General features: G+C 60.4%; 1 protein-coding gene across 1 annotated transcript; it reads right to left on the reverse strand.

The window, feature by feature from the left end:
* Nucleotides 1-12,008: 12,008 nt before the first annotated feature.
* On the reverse strand, nt 12,009-19,564 carry LOC112653866 (pulmonary surfactant-associated protein D-like). Its single transcript, XM_035714119.1, has 10 exons — nt 19,187-19,564; nt 18,520-18,603; nt 18,149-18,218; nt 16,650-16,717; nt 15,488-15,527; nt 15,133-15,213; nt 14,688-14,798; nt 13,665-13,712; nt 12,782-12,906; nt 12,009-12,108 (listed from the first exon to the last, which is right to left on the reverse strand). The coding sequence occupies exons 1-7, from the start codon at nt 19,562-19,564 to the stop codon at nt 14,722-14,724; spliced, it is 798 nt and encodes a 265-aa protein (XP_035570012.1). The 3' UTR covers nt 12,009-12,108; nt 12,782-12,906; nt 13,665-13,712; nt 14,688-14,721.
* Nucleotides 19,565-19,782: the final 218 nt, after the last annotated feature.

The raw sequence follows: 19,782 nt of genomic DNA on the forward strand, positions 1-19,782 counted from the left end.
TCCGCCGTCGCGCCGGAAACACGCCACGGGACGCGCAGCCCCGGCGAGCACTTCCGGCCCGGCGCTCGCGGAGTCCCTCCGGCCCGCGCGGCGCCCCCGCTCCGGTCCGGCCGCGGCCGGCGGGTGGGCCCGGGAAGGCCGGCGACGCGCGGGGCCGCCTTCGAGGGGCTGTCCTGCGTCGGCGCGGCCCGCGGAGTCGGGTGCCCGCAGCCCTCGCGCGGCCGTGCGCAGGCCGCCTTCCCTGACCCCGGCCCAGGTGGCGCCCGAGCGCCCTGGCGCGGGGCGCCGGGGTCGCTCCGTGTGGGCGCCCGGCCGGGGTGCGGCCCCGCGGCTTCAGGGCTGGCTCGGCGGAGGAGCTGGGCCCGGCTGGGGCTCCTCGCCGCTCGGCCCCACGTGGGCGCCCCGAGCCTCCGGCCGCCGTCTCGGGTGCGCGCCCGCCGCGGGCTGCGGAGCCCCGAGCAGGGCCGCCGTCGGCCCCGGGGCAGACCCCGGCAACCCGCGTGGCTCTTCGGCGCCCCAGGGCGTGGGGGCTCCCGGGGCTCAGCTCGGGGCACCTCGGGTCGCCGCGGGGCTCAGCTCGGGGCGCCTCTTCAGTGCCCCAGGGCACGTGGGGGCGCCCGGGGCTCAGCTCGGGGCACCAGGCGAGAGGAGAGCTCTCAGCCGGGCTCAGCCTGCCCTTGAACAAACCCTTCCCGCAGGAGAGTCCTTGTCATCCGCGGCAGCGTGTCCCTCCAGGACCTCGTGTTGACTCTCAGTACCTAACAGTGTATTTGAAGAAGGGCTTTAAAAGATGGGAGTCAAAATAAGGTATTAACCTAAAAAATGAAACCGCCAGTTATTTTAGCAGCCAAGTAGATTTATTCTGAAATAGCGGAGAATTGCAGTGCAGGACAAGCAAGCTACAGCAAAACCATAAAAGAGGCTCTTACATTTCTTATTTTACTTTTAAAGTAGGCTCCACCAGCGCGAAACCCGCCAGGGCTTGAACTCACAGACACTCTCTCCTCTAGGCCTATGAACCGCTAGGACACGCAGGACTCGCCTGTGGCCACACTTGAATTAGACGTTGAGCTAGAGTGTTGCTTTCTTCTCAGGTTGGCCTCTAAAATACAGTTAGGGACCCCCGGGTGGCCCAGCGTTGAGCGTCTGCCTTGGCCCAGGGCGTGACCCGCGGGGTCCCCAATGGAGTCCCACGTTGGGCTCCCTGCAGGGGGCCTGCTTCTCCCTCTCCTGTGTCTCTGCCTCTCTCTCTCTCTCTCTCTGTCTCTCATGAATAAGTAAAGTCTTTTAAAAAAAAATCAAATGAATAAAATAAAAAAAAATAAAAGATGAATGAAATATCTACCTGGTCACTGATTATTTCAATTCCAACTGAACCACAGTCAAGGATTTTGGAAGGTCACAGAGATCATGCAGAGTCCTTCCACTCTCCTACCTGGGAAGGGTGCCACTGGCCCCACTCTGCCTGTGAAGCCCCAGGTTCTAGCACAGCCCTGACCCACAAGGGTCACTAGACACGTGGATTGATACAGGTCTGGTTTCAGGGGCCTACCCGCTCCCCTGTGTAGCCCTTGGGGGCTGGTGGGCCCTCCTGGCACTGGTTGGATTTCATCCCATCTGAGTGATCAGTAGTAAATAGTCAGGTCTCAGAAGGACAGTCTTGGTCCCTAACCATCCAGGCAGGATCTGTGATTCTCCAGCTCAGACCAGCCTGGGTCTTGACAATCCCTATGGCCAGTTACTAAGTGGACTGCTCCTGGCACTGTAACAGGTCCATGGTTAGTGTAGACAGCCCCCTGGGAAATTTCCATTCCCAACAATGGCATAGTTGCTTCTTCAGCAAGTGGAAGAGCATCTTGCCATCATGACAGGACAGGAAGAGCGTTGGATGGGTGGCTGCAACCCATGATCCTAAGTGAACCTCTTCCTTCCTTGGGTTTTATTTTTCCCCGCTTTGCCGTTGGCCATCAGTAATGTGTAATCCGTTGCTTTCCCAGCCCAGAATCTGTTCTCACATCCACATCCAGGATCTCAGCTCTCCTTTGGAAACCACATCTCACCTGCCTCCCATCCAAACAGTTCCAGGGGGGCAGACCCCACATTCATCCACCTTGAAGATGGGCATATGATCTAAGTCTAGCCAACCCCTTGCTCCATCCTTTGGGTGCTTTGGTGACTTCAAGGATGAGAATGTGACTGAAGCCAGGTCAAAGACACTTAAAACCGTGACTTTTCATGGAACCCAAGAGAAAGAGAAATCCTTCCCCGTAGAGTGGACACTGAGTGGGTGTCAGCCTGGAGTTGTTGGAGGCCCCAGATGCAGTGAGAGAGACTGTGTCTGTGAATGGGGCCACCCCAGAGCACTCAGCAGGTTGGAAGGGTGGAGATGGCTCAGGTCATCTTGTGAGAGTGTGAGCCCCTGGGCCTGCCAGGTCCAAACCCACTCTTAACTTGCCTCTTGAAAGCATTCTTTTCCACCACTTAAAAATATTTATTTTACTTCGGGAAGTGTGTCCAGTTCCTTTCAACCCCAAAATTCCCAGCTGACATATCAGGAGCAGCAATCCCTGAGACTCCCTGTGCCCAGTGTCCTCACGGGGCGAGGCCATGGTCCGGAAGAGGGAGATGGTGAGTGGAGTCAGGTCTCAGGGAGGGCTGCAGAACAGCCCTGCCCCTGTTCCTTCCCTGTCTTGGGAGAGGAATACCCCCGAGGAGGAAAACCCCCAAGCAGCAAGCAGCAAGAGGAGAACCAGCAGGAGGAAGAGGCCACTAGATGGCTAATTGGTCGGCTTGGTTTTTCCTTTTTTAGGGTCCAGTCTGTCAGTGTGTATTTTTACTAGGAAGTCACCCGTGGTTTCCTGTTTGTTACAATAGGGTTTTCTTCCATTTGACGTTTAATTTCTTTCTAGTTTTCTATAGAATTGTCACAATGAACGGACATTGATATGCTATTTTTAACTAAAGTCCATATTTTATTCAGGTTCCCTCTGTTCTACCTTCTGTTCCAGTGCCCCTTTCCTGCTCATGTCTCTTTGGGCTTTTCTTGGCTCTAACAGTCTCTCAGATGTGCTTTGTTTCGATGGCCTTGGCAGTGCTGAGGAGGCCTGGGGAGGCATTTTGTAGAAAGTCTTGCATTGGAGTTTATTTTCCTCATGATTAGACTGGGATTATGGGTTTTGAGGAAGCAGATCAGGGAGGTGAAGCGCTCCGTCATCACTTTATAACAAGGGAGCTCTTGTTGCTGTCCGTGTTAACAGTGGTCCCCTGGCCGGGGCAGTGTTGGTCAGGCTTCCCCAGAGAGGAGTTACTCTTTCCCCTGTACGCATACGGTGTGTCTTCTGGAGCAGGGAGATGCTGCACGGAGCCCACACTTTGGAAGAGGGGAGATAGCCCTACCTCCTTGATGACTGTCTACATCTATTATTTGGAATTCTTATAGGAAAGGTTTATTCAGTCCCATTTTGTAAAAAAAAATAAAAATAAAAAAACTATGTAAAAAGTGCAGCTGAATAATTTAAAAGATTACAATGGCTTCATTGAGCAGTTCATTAGTTGGGCAACACCCCATCTAGCAAATAGAAAGGAGCTCCTTTGAGCTGCAGGGAAGGGAAAGTTTTTAAAGAAAGGGAGAAGATTGAAAAAAAAGGAAATTGTTAGAAAAGGTCCATTATTTTAGTCAAGGTCCTCCTCCTAAGGGGAACAGAAGGGGACATTCAGTACATTTTCCAAATTAACTTGTTAAAAGTTTACATGGAGGTGGGTGTGTGTGAAATTGCAATTAGGTTAGGTATTATGTCCTGATTTGCTAACAGGGGTCTCTTAACATAAGTGACTCCATCTGGGGCCTGTGGTTTTCTTTTTAAGAAATCATTTATTTTGGGGGGTGCCTGGGGGGCACAGTTGGCTAAGCGTCTGACTCTTGGTTTCTCTCTCCATCTCCCTCTGCCCCTTCCCCTGCTCTATCTCAATTTCTCTCTCTCTCTCTCTCTCAAATTAAGAAATCTTAAAAAATGAAATAATTTATTTTTTACCCCTGTGGACACCAGCATAGTCATTTTAGGCTGTCGGTTACACTCCAGCACTCCAGTATTTGATCGCTGGTTCATTCCCGTGTTGGTTGTTCAGAGTGTTTCCCATTGGCTCCTGTTTTCCATTGACACCATTTCATCTTTGTGGGGTTTTTCTTGGTACTTCCTTGCTTTCTGATACTTTAAGATTATCTTGACTCCTATATTTACTGTCTCAATCCTAGTGCCAGTAATTTCTTCCAGGAGCCCTGGCTCCTTTTTTTAGAGAATGGAATTAAAAACTTAGACATGGGAGCTAAATGTGCTCAGTGGACAATGCACGGAATCTATGCGTATATTCTAACCTAATTATGTCGAACTGTCTGTATCCATATTAAGCTAAAGATGAGTTTATGCTGATTTCCTCAACCCGGTCCGCCACCACATGGATATTGTGATCTTTTCCCTTTGCTGATTTGTAACTTTCTACTCCAACAGCAAGAAGCCCGATTCTCACCACCTGCCATTTATTTAATTCATTACTCTGTTCCAGATTACAGATATGCTGCTTTCAGAACTGTTAGCTACCACCCTGAGGAGAAAGAGCTTTATGGAACAGAGACGACTGTTGATGTACAGTACATTTTTCCTTTAGTCTTCAGATGCCATTCATTTCCAAAGTTACTTAGGTCAGCATCTTTTCCCATAAAACCTACAGTGAGTTTTTTCCATACATTTCTAATACAGTTAGATTGTTTGTGACATTCTGTATTCCACTGAAGGGGAGGAAAACATTTCTCTCTGTTCAAGTTTCTTCTAGCTGGACTAGGAAATGAATTGACTTGAAACAGATTAATGGGAAGAAAACAACAGCAACAACAACTACAAAATGTAATCATGTGCATATGGAGACCCAATAATAAAATTGAGACCTAAAGAAATGACCAAGGCAGTTCTTATACTTTTTGGATAAAGAGAAAATAAACCTGTGAGGAATTCACAGGACAAAGAAAACCTTGGGAGCTTCAATTAAGGAGTTCTAAACAGAATTTGGGCTGGGGTAGTAAATTAGTAAAAAGTAACACTGGTCGTTTATATATAGCTTCTTCAGCTCTAAATTTCCCATCTCTGGTGATAAGGAAGTCTCTTTACCTCCTGGTACAAAGAGATCTTCAAATGGGAGGTTGGTTTCCCGCTTGCAGGGGGACAGAGGAGGGTCTAAGTGTCCCTGTTGCATAGGTTGTCTCCTAAGTAACTTTAATTTAAAATAATATGTTAATGCATCACATTTGGGCATAGTCTGCCCTTGGCCCCCTATCATCCTGCGACACTCCCACATCATAAATAATTTTAGTAGATTATGATTTACTCTTTGGGATGCGAAAATAGGTTTTGACACAGTGGTAGGTATGCATTAGTAAAGTATTGTGTGGAATACTTCAAACCTCCACCCCACTATCTTTTTATCATCTCTAGTTTTGCCTTTTCCAGAATGTCCAATAAATGGGGTCATACAGTGTGTAGCCTTTTCAGACTAGATTCTAACACTTGGCAAAATATATGTCTTTGTATGGTGTAATTGCTCATTCCTTTTTATTGCCTAATAGATCAATTGAAGAAAAACAAACAGAACAGCCATACATCATGTTTACATGAGGGATAACCAGGAAAACAGAGTGACTTCCCAAAGTGGCCCAAACCATCATTCCGTATACCACCTTTAGCTGAAGACCAAAAGATTTGGGGTGGTGGAAAAGCTAGTTAAGGGACATCATCAGACCAAGCACAGTCAAAGAGAGTATGCCTGTTATGCAGATTTAAGCGTGTGCCTTCTTTTTTTGATGAGCGTTTTGAGATTTAGTCATTTTTCTGTTCTTGGTACAGGGAGGGAGGTACCCTTACAAATGGATCTTTCTTTACCCAAAACTGTAAATTTTGCTCACCAAATGACAACTTCTATCTGGTTTTCAGAGATTCTTCTGTGTCTACCGTTTCCTGAAATTAAGCAGCCCAATTCATCCTTGTGCCAAAGAGATGCGTTTTGGCGTGATGTGTTCTGATTCCCTCATATGCATGCTCCCATTTGTTTATGGATTCATCTGTTAAAGGACATCCTGATTTCCATAAGTGTTTAATCATTACATATAGAGCAGCTGTGCATAACTGCATGCTAGTTTTTTGGAAATATTTGTATTCAAAGCAGTTGCCTAAATGCTGTAAGTGCAATTGTTGGATCCTAAGGTAAGATTTATTTGGCTTTGGAAAAAACAGCCAAACCGACTTCCAAAGTGGCTGTACGTGAATTCCTCCGGCCATGAAGGACAGTTGCTGTCATTCTTCATCCTCCAGCAATTGGTTTATTTTTTTGGAGTTTAGCATTTATAATACGTGTGCAGTGCTACCTTATCGTTGTTTTAATTTGTAATTTCTTTTTTAATTTGTAATTTCTTAATAATGATGTCGAGCATAGTTTTTGTATGCTTAATTATTATCTGTGCATCTTCTTTGTCTAGGTGTCTACTCAGATCATTGCCCATTACTAAGTAGGTTATTTTCTTATCGTTGGGTTCTGATAATTTTTTGTATATTTTGAATATGAATCTCATACCAGGTATATGTTCGGCAAACATTTTCTCCCAGTTTGTGGCTTGTCTTTTGGTTATCTGAGCAAGGTCTTTCACAGAGTACAAGTTTTAATTTTATAAACCTCATGGTATCATTTCTTTGTAGATTGAGTTTTGCTGTTGTGCATTAACAGACACATGAAAAAATGCTCGATATCACTTGGCAGCAGATAAATACAAATCAAAACCACATGGGAAACAGCCTCACACTGGTCAGAATGGCTAAAATTAACCACTCAGGAAATGACGGATATTGGCGAGGATTTGGAGAAAGGAGGATCTGCTCACACTGTTAGCGGGAATGCAAGCTGGTGCAGCCACTCTGGAAAACAGTATCCTCAAAGAGTTAAAAATAGAGCTACACTACGACCCAGCAATTGCATTACTAGGGATTTACCCTAAAGATATAAATGTAGTGATCTGAGGGGGCACCTGCACTCCAATGTTTATAGCAGTAATGTCCACAATAGCCAAACTGTGGAAAAAGCCCAAATGTCCATTGACAGATGCTTGGGTAAAGATGTGGTATATATAAAAAAAAAAAAAAAAAAAAAAAAAGATGTGGTATATAGATATACAATGGTGTACTACTGAGCCATCAAAAACAATGAAATCTTGCCATTTGCAATGATGTGGATGGAACCAGAGGGTATTATGCCAAGCGAAATAAGTCAGTCAGAGAAAGACAATTATCATATGAATTTACTCATATGTGGAATTTAAGAAACAAAACAGGATCATAGGGGAAGAGAGGAAAAAATAAAACAAGACGAAACCAGAGAGAGAAATAAACCACGAGAGACTCTTAACTCCAGGAAACAAACTGAGGATTACTGAAGGGGAAGAGTGTGGGGGGATGTAGCTGGGCGAGGTAATGAGCGCTGGGTGTTTTATAGAGGTCATGAATCATTGACCTCTACCTCTGAAACTAATAATACATTATATTTTAATTAATTGAATTTAAATAAAATAAGAAACTCATCACCAAGCCCAAGGTCATGTAGATTTTCTTTTATTATTTGATATTTTTATAGTTTTGCATTTAAAATTCATCTACAAATTGAGTGAATTTTGGGTTAAGTTGTAAAATAGTGTCTGAATTTCATGTCATTCCAAATTGTTTCCAAGTAGTTGTTCTTTAAGTGTTTCTGGAGAGATCAGGGGAGAGTGGGCTCCATTTTAGTTAGAAATTTCCCCAAATTTAATAAATTCAGCTGGACACAGGGAGCAGTCCTGTCTCCACAGAACGGAGCGCACCCCATCCTGCACTGCCTCCACCGCCAGCAGGGGGCGCGCCTGCTCCCTGACACGCCAGAGTCCTCTGCCTGAGGGGACAGGAGCCCAGCCTCCTCGGGACCCGCCGCGGGGGAGGGGGCCGCGTCCACGCCGACAGGAGCCTCCGCGGGACCCGCCGCGGGAGGAGCAGGTGAGGAGGCGCCGGCCGAGTGGGGGCTGCTGAGCCGTCCCGGAGGAAGGGCCGCGCGCAGACCCGGTTCCCGTGGCTCAGTGTGAGGTGACCTGGGGCCGCCGTGTGGGGCCGCGCAGCCGTGTCTATGCGGCACACGGGGCCGGTTCCCGCCGCTCCTCAGGCGCCGCCTCGGGGCCGCGGGTTCCGGGCGCGGGACGAGGCCGCGGGGGTCGGAAGGGCTGCGGGAGAGGCTCGGGAGCGGGTCTCGGGCGCCGAGCTCGGGTCCCCGTGGCCGCGGGCCGCCCTGGTGTGCGCGGGGCGCGGGCGGCCTGTGCCCTCCTCGCCCGCAGTTCCGCCGCGAAGTTCGCTCCTGCGGATGCACCGCGGCTGAGGCTGGTCTCCGAGGCTCTGTTCTGAGGCGTCTCCTCAGGGGGGACACGCGGTCGCTTGGTTTTTAATGTTGAAATTCAATTACCCACCACAGCACAGCGCTCGGTCCAGTTGTCGTGTCCCAGGCCTATAGTGTGACACCCGGTGCTCCCCTACGCGTGTTTGAAGATTCACGTCGTATCCTGCAAGTCTACCGCATGTGTTAGCTCTGGGGACCCCGAGGGCGAGGTGCGGGGGATCGCGGAGGCCCGCAGGGCGCAAGCACGGCCGAGCCTCCACCGACCGTGCAAGGGGCACAGGAGGGGATTCCGCGGGGAGCGGGCAGCTGCGCCCCTGCGTTGGGGGAGCGTCCTGGAGGGCAGCAGGCTCCTCTGGCCGGGCTGCCGGGGTCAGGGTCTCCTGGGGGACCCCGACTTCCCCTGCCGGGACCTGTCGCCCTGCCTCTCCTGCGGGGTCCTCCTGCTGCGGCCTGTCCTGGACACGGGACGGGCTCCCCTCCAGCCTCCTCACCAGCCCCCCTCCAACCTCCCCAGGCCCCCCTGCAGGGGCCGGTCGGGGCCTGGGCCGTGCCCCTCCTCCTCTCTGGGGGTGTCTCCGCACCCCGTGCACAGAGCTCCGGGAGACGCAGAAACGAGCCGGGGGTGCATTTTCACACGACAGCACTTTATTGAACTTGCAACAGCAAACAGGGGCTCAGAGCCGAGGATGCGCGCCTTCCCCTGGGAGACCTTCCTGTCCTTAGAGGAAAGCAGGAATCCCACAGGGGTGCAGGTGCTGGAGTCCCCCACCTGGGAGCCTGTGCGGACTCGACTCCGGGTGGGGGCGCGTGTCCTGAGGCTGGGGCGTTGAGAGGCGGTTCTGGGGACAGCAGGGCTGACGTGGACCTGAGGCTCATGGGCTCCTGCACTGGGTCCCCACAGGGCAGCTAGACCCCAGCCTCGGGCCCCCTGGGGCCGGGGGACTGACTGCTGGAGCCCCAGCACCTGGAGGAGCCTGCCTCCTGGTGTGGGTGCGGGTGGGGCCCACGGGCCTGCCCCTGCTGCCCTGCCCTGGGGTGTCCCGGGATCCCCAGGGCTGCCCTAGGTCAGCGACCTGGATCTGTGGGGCACGCCCAGGGCCCAGGAGGCCACATCCGACTGTGAGAGGGCTCACTCAGCCCGGGGCCAGAACGCAGGCCTGGCCAGGGCCCCGGGGAGCTGGATCCCATTAGTTTTTGTGATGGGCCTGCGGGGGGCTCGAATCGCCCCTGCCCCCACAGAGCCCAGGGCCAGGCCAGCCCAGGTCCCTCTGGGTCAGGGGCTGGTGTCCTGTGCGGGGGGTGCCGCCCTCCGGGAGGACAGCGAGACGAGGCAGGGCACGGTGACGGCAGGCCAGAGCCTCCGGGCCCCCGCACTCACCGCCACGCTCTGCCCCCGAGGCCCGTGATCATCGAGCTGCCCCATGGACGCGGAGGGCAGAGGGTCCCGGGCCTGTGCGGGGCCTCGGGGCAGCGGGCTCAGCGCCACCCTGGCTCTGCCCTGGCTGTGCCCATCACTGCCCAGCGAGGGGCACGAGCTGCAGTGGCCGCGGGGCAGGAAGGGTGTCCTGGGCCCGACAGCGTTGTCCCTCGGGGGCTGGGGGGACCCCGTGATGGGAGTCCTGGGGGTGCTCCAGGGCCTGGTCCGTCGCGGGGCCTCTGGGGTGGCCCAGGCAGGTGCCAAAGGGAAGAGGACCCCGTTTTTTGTCTTGAAACCCACCATGTCTGGGGGCCGCCTGCCTGCACCGTCTTGTTGTACTGGGAGGGTGGGGAGGGAGTTCCATTGCTGGGGGGGAAGTTGGATGATGGCCTGGCCGGGAGGGGGTCCGGGCGGCTCAGGCTGGGTGGCTGGGCCCGGGGAGGCCGGCTCCTCCACCCTGGGCAGTGTCTCAGAGGCCGGAGAAGGGAGGAGAGGCCCGGGCGCTGGGGACACTCGCTCCAGGCCCAGGGGCCTCGTGGGGAACTCCTTAGGTCCCACTGGAAAGAGGCCGACGGGGTCAGCGTCGCCAGCAGGCTGTGTGTCCCCCGCTGGGGGCCCCGGGGGTCCTCACGGCTCCCGTGTGGCCCCCCGGCCTGACCCTGTGCTCAGCCCCCCACACTGGTGCCCAGGCCCTGCAGTGGGTGCCCGCCCGCTCAGCCTTGGCCTGGGGTCCCCGAGGCTGGAGCAGAAGAGGAGAGCCCCAGAGATGAGGACGGGGGCCCCAGGGGCTCTGTCCCCTGTGGGCGGCCCCAGCAGGCCGAGTCAGGAGGGGCCGGGGCCCTGAGCCCACCTGGGGGGGCAGGTCGCACTGCGTCCTCCAGAGCTGGGTCATGGAGGCCCGAAGGTGTCTGAGCACCGCCTCGTCCTCCAGGGCCCAGGGCTGGGCCAGAGAGTCCTGGAGGAACTCCTGGAGCCCTTCCAGGGGCAGCTTCAGGAGGCGCTCTGGGCGGTGGGCAAGAGTCAGACCCAGAGGGCCCCGCCCTGGGGCCCCCGGTGCCCCCAGGCCAGCGGCTGGGGTCCCGCTGTGCCCAGGAGTGCCGTGGGCAGTGCGCTGGCCGGGGTGGCCCCTGCCCGCTGCTCCTCTCAGGGAGCCCCGCTGCACCCGCCTGCCCCACCGTCCCCCCACCCCAGGTCTGGGTGCTGCTCAGAGCACAGGGTCACCGCCCCTGCCCCCCGCCCCCAGCACACCTGGGCTCCCAGGGGCTCACTTACTCCTGTGCACCTTGAGGATGGTGTAGGCCATGGCCGTGAGCACCCGCTCCCCATCGAATATGTAGGCATCCCACAGCTTCAGGGTGAGCAAGAAGGGGGTCTAGGGGACAGCGGGGTGGAAGGAGCGGCCTGAGCAGGGCCCCTGGGGGGCTCAGCTGGGGCTAGGCTAGGCCTGCCATCTGCCCCCCGGCTGCCTCCGACAAGGCCCCACAGCCCCCCCGTGCGTGCCCTCCTCCCAGGGAGATCAGAGCTCCCGGCCGCTCAGGGTTCCGACCCCGGCCAGCACCTCCCGCACCCCTGGGGGCACAGACTCTGCCCGCACTTGACGACACCACGCCTTGAGAGGACCCCAGGCTGGCCGCCCGATGGGCCGAGGGCCCGTCCACACCCTGGGCTGACCCGGCCTCCCCGGGGGGAGCTGAGGCAGAGACGGCCTGCCCCAGGAACCTCGTCCAGGGACCCTCTGGGCTTCTCCAGGACGGGCTGGGCTGCGAGCCTCAGCCTCAGGGCCCCGGGGTCGGGCCTGGCTCGTCTGGAGGGTGGGGCTGAGCTGGGCCCTCCCCGGGGGCAGGGGGCAGGTCCGGGAGCGGGGACCTCACCCGGCCGAGGAAGCACTGCAGGAAACACTTTGGGGTATAGATGTCGGTGGACATCTGCTCCTCATCCTCGCGGGAGGGCAGGAGGTGCTCAGGCCCCACGCCGCGGCCCCTGGAGCTGGGTGGACGTGCTCCCCACGGCCCGGCCCAGCCCAGCCCCGAGGGCGCCCCCGGGCCCCAGGGGGAGGAACGTGACCCCAACTCTGGGCAGCTCGGAGGGCCGTGCCCCCCACCCCCTGCCCCGGGCCCCGGGGACGGAGCCTCAGGAGCTCCCACTCGCCATGTGCTTCCTCAGGTTGGGGAGAGCTCTTTGGAGGACGCGCTCGTGATGAGCCTGGAACCTGAGGAGCTTCGGGAAGCCCGGGACGAAGAAACCTGAGAAGGCCCCAGGTCCCCACGGTCAGGGCCTCCTCCTGCACCAGGCGGGGTGGGGGGTGTCGGGGCAGGGGCCTCCCCCCACACACTGACCCCCGTGTGCCCACCTCCCTCAGAGCCCTGACTGGACCCGCTCTTCCCAGAGGGCAGGGCTGCCTCCCAGGCCGGGGGCGCGGGGCCCTGGGACCCTCGTGCTCAAAGAGACCCCGTGGGGCATGGGCTGGGGGCTGAGGACCAGGCCCGGCTGACCCAGCACCCTCTCTCCTGCAGGGGCTGCCGCGGGACAAGCGGGTCCCCAGCCCAGAGGGGCAGCGGGTGCAGGCCATGGGGAGGGTGATGGGCATGCACGGCCTTCTGTGGGGCTTGGGAGTGAGGCTGGGGACCCCTAGGAGGGGGAGACGCTGCCCCCTGGGCCCCGTGTGGCCGTGGGCTGGCAGGGGGGCCTGGCGGGCAAGCAGGCAGCCGGGCGGGAGGCTGGGGGAGTAGCGGGAGTGCAAGGCCTGCAGACGGTGGGGCGGGTGGCCGTGGCTCCGGGACCCCAAGGTCTCCAGGGAGGCGGGGCCCTTGCCCGTGGGGGGGCGGGTTGGGGGGTCCCCGCCTGCCCCCCAGTGCAGCAGCCTGCAGGGAGGCCCTCCTGACTCCCCTCCCGCCCAGCGGCCCGGCGGGCCCCTACCGTGCATGGCATGCCTGTCATTGGTCATCAGCTGGGCCAGCGCCCAGAAGGCGTCCTCCTCGGGCAGGAACATGAGGAGGATGGCTGCGATCTATCTCACTCATGCTCTGGCTGTAGCCCACCTCCTGCAAGAGCCAGAGCCCCATGGAGGGTGTGCGCCCCGAGGCCCCCTCTGAGCCCTCCCCGCGGGCGTCAGGCTCCCCCGGCTCCCTCACAGCCTGGGCTCCCGGAGGGGGCTCCCAGAGGGCGGGGGGGCAGGTGAGGGCCACCCGGACCAGCTCGGGCGCCAGCACCCCGGGCCCCACTACCGAGCCCTGCGGCCGCCGTGCCAGGGCCCCCGTCCTCAGACCAGCAGGAGGTGCCTCCGTGAGCTGTGCCAGGCTGCAGGGGACCTGCCAGGTCTAGAGACCCCCCAGAGGGCAGGTCAGGGGCCTGACTGTGGCCCCTGGCAGGTCCCACAAGGGGAGCTGGGCCAGGACACCCCACGGGGCCAGGGAGCATGTGAGCTGGGGTCCTCGGGGACCCTTCTGGAGTGCGCCGTGGAAGGGGGCGGCCTCCTGGGCGCCTCGGCCTCATGCCCTTCAGGGGAGTAGGAGCCTTCCCCGCCCGGGTTCTCGTCAGTAGTGCCGTCTGTCAGGGTCCAGACCCGAGCTCTAGGATGGCCGCGGTGCACGCGGGGGCCCCGGGCAGCCCCGGCCCTCAGGCACGCAGGCCCTGCCTCCCCTGGGAGGTCTGCACCCTGCCCCCTGCCCGTCCCGGAGGAGAGAGACCCTCCCCCGCATCTCGGGGCGTGGAGCTGGGGCCCCGACTGTGAGTCCCGCTGGTCACCAGCACTCAGGACAAGGCCGCCCGCGGGGCAGGAGGCAGGGGCAGGGACACTCACGGTGTCGTACACCGAGTAGGCCGCCAGCACGAGGAACAGGGTCGCTGCCTAGGAGGGGGGACAGCAGGGGGCTCTGCTCAGTCAGCCCCCACCCAGTGAGGCCGCCGAGGTGCCGACACCCGCCCCGCAGGCCCCGCGGCCTGCAGGGCCCCTCTGCGGGGGCCGATCTCTGGGGTCAGGTCTGCGCACGGGGACAGGCGGCGACCTCACACGTGCAGCATGCCGGGGGTTAAGTGCACCCTGGGGTGTCCGACGCCTCCGAGCGGCTCCTGCCGTGGGGTGTGCAGCTCCGGGCTCCCCCAGCGCCGCCAGCGCCCCCTCCAGCCCTGGAGCGGCCCCCCCGCACGCCCCCTGGGAGCCAGCGCTCCCCCTGCCCCGGTCCCTGCAGCCCCTGACACCTCTCCTCCGCTGCCCTGGCCTGGCCTGGCCCCGTGTCCCGGGAACACCACCAGCCCCACGTGGCCCCTGCCCCGAGCCCACGCAGCTGGGGCATCCGTAGCCCTGAGCGCACCCCCAGACCCCGGGAGGAGGAGCCGGCATCAGGGACACAGACCCCGACCTGTCAGCAGCTGCCGTCCTGGGCAGGGAGCCCTGGGGCCACCATGGGAGTGTGTCCTGCAGGAACCTCCACCCTTCACCTGGGAGGCCGGGGAAGGCGGGAGTGCCCACCGTGCCCGCGGGGCCTGCGTGAGGGCCTGTGCCCAGCTGTCGTGGGTGGGGAGGGGACTGAGGGTCAGCCCTGGACAGGGAGGGGACATGGAGGATCAACCCGGGTGGGAGGAACATGGGGGGTCAGCCCGGGTGGGGAGGGGACACGGGGGTTCAGCCCGGGTGGGGAGGGGACATGGGGGTTCAGCCTGGAGGGGAGGGGACAGGGGGTCAGCCCTGGACAGGGAGGGGACATGGAGGATCAGCCCGGGTGGGGAGGGGACACGGGAGTTCAGCCCGGGTGGGGAGGGGACATGGAGGGTCAGCCCGGGTGGGGAGGGGACTGAGGGTCCACGGGGAGTGGACGGGTCCCACCTGGTATTTCCCGGCATTCCTGGCCTTAAACTGGTCAACGACCTTCAGCAATTGCAGCCACACCTGTCCCCGCACCTGAGGCGGGACCCCCTTGTAGACCCGGCGCCGCAGCTGCGGGGAGGAAGGCAGTGCTGGTGAGAGGGGCCCAGGGTGGCCCCTTGGAGCCCAGGGAGCGCGAGGCATCTAGAAGGTTCCGGCTTCGGCTCCAGGGTGTCTGCAGAGAGGCTGGGTCTCCCTGGAGCTGGACCCCGTCCCCCACGAGGAGCAGGGACCATGGCCCCGACCTGACGCTCCCCCACCGCCGTCCCGGGGCCCGGGGAGGCTCGGGCTCCCAGCAGACTCTCCCCAGGCAGGGGGCTCCCCCGAGGACAGGGTAGGAGGACACTGAGGGCGGCCCCCCAGCCCTGTCAGGACGGAGAGCCCTCGGGGGCACCCAGCGCCCCACCTTCTCGCCGGGGAGGTAGTGGTCCCATCGCTTGAGCATTTTTATCCATTTGTCCGCGCGCCAGGTCTCCTGGCGGAGTTTCTGGAAGAGGACAAGCGGGGGCCGCAGGTGAGGCTCCAGCCGCGGGAGGTGGGCGCTCGGGCCGCGTCCAGTCCTCCGTGGGACCCAGAGGAGCCAGGAAGGCACAGGGCCCCCCGCGGACCGCGGCTCTGGGTCTGGGGTGCGTTCCCGGCAGCCTGTGCAACGCTGGGACGAGGGACTGGGGAGACGCCCGGGGATGTCCTGGGGGACGGGGTGCAGACAGCTGACCCCAGCGCCCCCCACGTCCTGCCCGGGGCCCAGGATGGGCTCTCACCTTGGCCTCGTGGGGGCTGGGGCCGGGCAGCTAATTGTCCCTGGAAGGCAAGAGACGTAGAGCCCTGAGGCCCCTGCCCCACAGCCACACACCCCCCCCCCGTCTGCCCCCAGGGGCCTGGGGAGGGCAGGGCTCCTCCAGGGAGGGCAGGGGCTGCCAGCGGCCTGAGGGCAGGCGGGGGCGGCGTCTGGGGGGTCTGAGAAGGGTGTTTGCCGGTGGTGGGCTGGGCGGGGACCCCTCGGCGCCCCCAGGGGGTGACCTGCCCTCCTGCTCGATAGACCAGCCTGAGAACTGTCAGCGTGGCCCGGGTACCCCATGACCGTCCCGCTGAGGTCCCCCCGCCTCCCCAGGGCCTGACTGCCCAGCGTCCAGCCGGCCTCGCCCTGCCCCCTGGCCATCCCCCTGCTGTCCCGACTCCCCTCTCTGCTTGCTGTCCCCTCTGCCACCCTGGCCCATTTCACCTCCTGTCCTGTCGGAGCCCCTGAGCACGACCACCCCCGAGCCATCCCAGCAGCCACCGGGCCGTGAGCAGGGCTGAGGGGGCCCCACCTGGGGTCTCCAGCGTCCATCAGGTTCTCGTTTGGCTGTTGACCCATCAGCCTCGTCCTCTGCGACCTAGGCCACTGGGCTGTCCCTTCCCTCGTTCCCGCCCAGGGCAGACCCCTCCTCCTCTTCCCTCCTCCTGCCTGGTCGGGCCCTCCCTCTGCGCCACCCCCTCCCTGCCCTGGCCTGGTCCCCGGCATCTACCTGCAGCCCCGCAGAAGCCTTTGGGTGTGGGTGAGAGCACCCCTGCGGACTCGCCCCAGACCAGGCCGTCCCCCTACGGAGAGCACGCCCCAGCCCCAGAGCCCCTCACAGGCGGGATCCCCTGCTGACAGGATTGCCCCCCCTCGATACAGGAGGCAGACACCTGGGCCTGCCCGAAGCAGGCATGGAGGCCCCTCCTCCGAGTGTCCAGGGGCCTCCCCCGGGCCCAGCTCCCTTCCTGCCCACGTCCCAGGTTGTCCTCTGGGGTGTCTCAGCTGCAGCCCAGCGCAGACATGGCCCTCAGAGGGCTCCAGGGGACAAGGTCCCGACCTGGGGGGGGGGGTCAGCCTCCAGAGAGGTGTTCCTGCAAATGCCACCCCCCCTGAGATGGATGAGGGGTGTCCAGGGGACTCACTGCAGAAAGCCCTGGTGGTCGGTGACCTTGCACAGTGACAGGTCCTGCAGAGACCCTGCTTGGTGCGCCTGCAACAGAGGGGGCTCCGTGGTGGGGACCCATCAGAGCAGGGAAATGGGGACAGACAGGAGGGAGCAGAAGGGCTCCTCCCTCCCCTGAATCCTGAGGGAGCGCCGACCCTCTGAGATTGGCCGGGCACCGGAGGAAGGGCCTGTCTGCCCGGTGGGCGCAGCCTGACAGCCTCACCTGCTTCTATCTATCAGTGACGATCCCCACCTGGGCCTGACCTGACCTGGTGACTGTGGTCCCCACCTGGGCCTCACCTGGACCCGGTGACTGTGGTCCCCCACTGGACTTCACCCGGACCTGGTGACTCTGATCCCTACCTGGGCCTCACCTGGACCTGGTGACTGTGGTCCCCACCTGGGCCTCAGCTGGACCTGGTGTCTCTGATCCCTACCTGGGTCTCACCTGACCTGGTGACTCTGATCCCTACCTGGCCCTCAACCGGACCCGGTGACGATGGTCCCCACATGGGCCTCACCTTGAACCGGTGACGCTGGTCCCCACCTGGGCCTCACCCGGACCTGGTGACTCTGGTCCCCACCTGGGCCTCACCCAGACCTGGTGACTGGTCCCCAACTGGGCCTCACCTGGGCCTGGTGACTCTGGTCCCCAACAGGGCCTCACCTGGGCCTAGTGACTCTGGTCCCCACCTGGGCCTCATGTGGATCTGCAACTCTGGTCCCCACCTTGGCCTCACCTGAACCTGGTGACTCTGGTCCCCACCTTGGCCTCACCGGGACCTGGTGACTCTGGTCCCCACCTGGACCTCACCTGGAACTGGTGACTGTGATCCCCACCGTGGCCTCACCTGGACCCGTTGACTGTGGTCCCCCACTGGGCTTCACCTGCATCTGGTGACTGTGGTTCCTACCTGGGCCTCTCCTGACCTGGTGACTGTGGTCCCCACCTGGGCCTCACTTGACCTGGTGACTCTGATCCCTACCTGGCCCTCACCCAGACCTGGTGACTCTGGTCCCCAATTGGGCCTCACCCAGACCTGGTGACTCTAGTCCCCAACTGGGCTTCACCTAGGTGACTCTGGTCTCCACCTGAGCCTCATGTGGATCTGCGACTGTGGTCCCCACCTTGGCCTCACCTGAACCTGGTGACTCTGGTCCCCACCTGGGCTCACCTGGACCTGGTAGCTGTAGTCTTCATCTGGACCTGGTGACTCTGGTCCCCACCCGGGCCTCACCTGTACCTGGTGACTGGGCTCCTCAGCTACCAATGACTAGGATCCAGGATGGACCCTTAGTTGCTACTGACACCGGGACCATCCCCAGGGTCTCACTTGTTCCTGGTGACTATGGTCCTTGTCTGGGCTGACCTGGCTCATCCTTGGCTCTGATCCCCTCTTGAGCCTCACCTGCTCTTGCAGGTATAATCCCCCCTGTCGTGGGTGTGTAGTGTCTACGGTCCCTTCTGGGCCTCACCTGATGGTACTGGGCCACGATATTGGCCCTTTGCAAGGCCAGCAGTGTCTCCGGGTCCTCCTGCATCGTGCTGCAATCCAAACACATCCAAGAATGACGGCGCGTGAGAACCTTCTGAGGACACATGCATCCGGGTGCTCCCCGTGGGCAGGTGCCCCTCTGTCTGACCGGAGCCGGAAACAACCCCGTAGCCCCGAGGGGCACAGGCATCACACACGGGCCCTCACTGCCTGTCTGTCCCTCGCCCACCTACAGTCCACCTTCCCAGCCACTGTCCCAGGACACACCGTCACACTGGGGTCACAGAGCGCTCCCACCCTGGTATCAGGAGCACACGGGCGGGGGACCAAGGGGCTCCAGGAACTGCCTACCTGATGCTCGGGGGTGACGTCTCCCAGCCCGGGGCCGGCGCAGAGATGGTGGTGGGTGGGCCGGCCAGCGAGTGTCCCTGCGGGCTTGGGGCGGGGGCGGGGATCGAAGGTTTCTCTTAGATTCCACAAGCACACGACCAAAGGGAGAAAGCCACGGACTGGACTTCATCAAAATTAAAACCTGATGCCAGCAAGAGTGCGACCAAACTCCCCACCCTGAGGGCAGCGATGTGTGAATAGCCTGAGGGGGGCCCGGGGGAGCACGAGGGACTCGTTCCAGTGTGTGAAGAGCAAGCCTGCTCACGGGCCAGGGGGACCCAGCGGGCACAGGGCGGGATGGGGGGATGTCAGTCACCCCTGTTGGGGTCCATGCGTCTAGGACAGGCTGGAAAGGTCATGGCTTGGGTGCCTGCACAGCACAGGGCTTACAGGGGAGCAGGGGTCCCGGGGGAGCTGCCTGAGTTCCGACTGCAGCCTCCTTCCCTGGACGGGAGCAGCAGGGTGGCCACTCTCACCCCGTGGGGCTGTGGAAGGGCTGTAGGAGCTGCTCACGGTCATCGCATTGGGGGTCGGGGTGTGTGGACCCCAGCTGGGGAGGCCTGTGCCCCCACCCAGACCCACAGGCCCCACTGTGGCCCGCGGAGATCAGGGATCAGCTGCCACTCACCTGTGACCTGTAGCTGTGTGAGCGCCTCCTCTTTATGCACTGGGGTACTGGGGAGAGTGGGAGTACCGGGGTACTGGGGAGAGTGGGAGAGTTGGGGTACTGAGGAGAGATGAGTACTGGGCTACTGGGGAGAGCAGGAGATCTGCGAGCCAGATCCGGAGCACGAGTGCCTCCGACGGTCTGCGGATGCAGAGTGGGCACCAGGCAGCGGTGGAACTCGGGGGCACCACAGTTCCACCCAGAGTGGGGTCCCGCATCATCACTGTGGGCAGGCGGGGTCCAATCAGCACTTAGCCCTTCACCCTGAAGGCCGAGGGTCCCGGGGGAGAGTCCTGTCCCCACGCTGGGCGGGAAGGCGATGCAGGCACCCTCCCACATCCTCAGTTCCCATCCTCAGGCCCTGCAGGCCTCCCGCCCTTCAAGGCAGACTGGGGGTCACAGATACCCCCTGCCCCCCAGGGTTCACAGCATGTGGTTGCAGTTAGGAACATTTGAGGGGCTCCTGGGTGGTTCCGTCGGTTCCACGTCGACTCTTGAGTTTGGCTCAAGTCAGGATCTCAAGCTTGTGGCGTGGAGCCTCGGGTGGGGCTCGGGCT

The sequence above is a fragment of the Canis lupus genome, chromosome 3 (assembly GCF_003254725.2).
Source record: "Canis lupus dingo isolate Sandy chromosome 3, ASM325472v2, whole genome shotgun sequence".
NCBI lineage: Eukaryota > Metazoa > Chordata > Mammalia > Carnivora > Canidae > Canis > Canis lupus.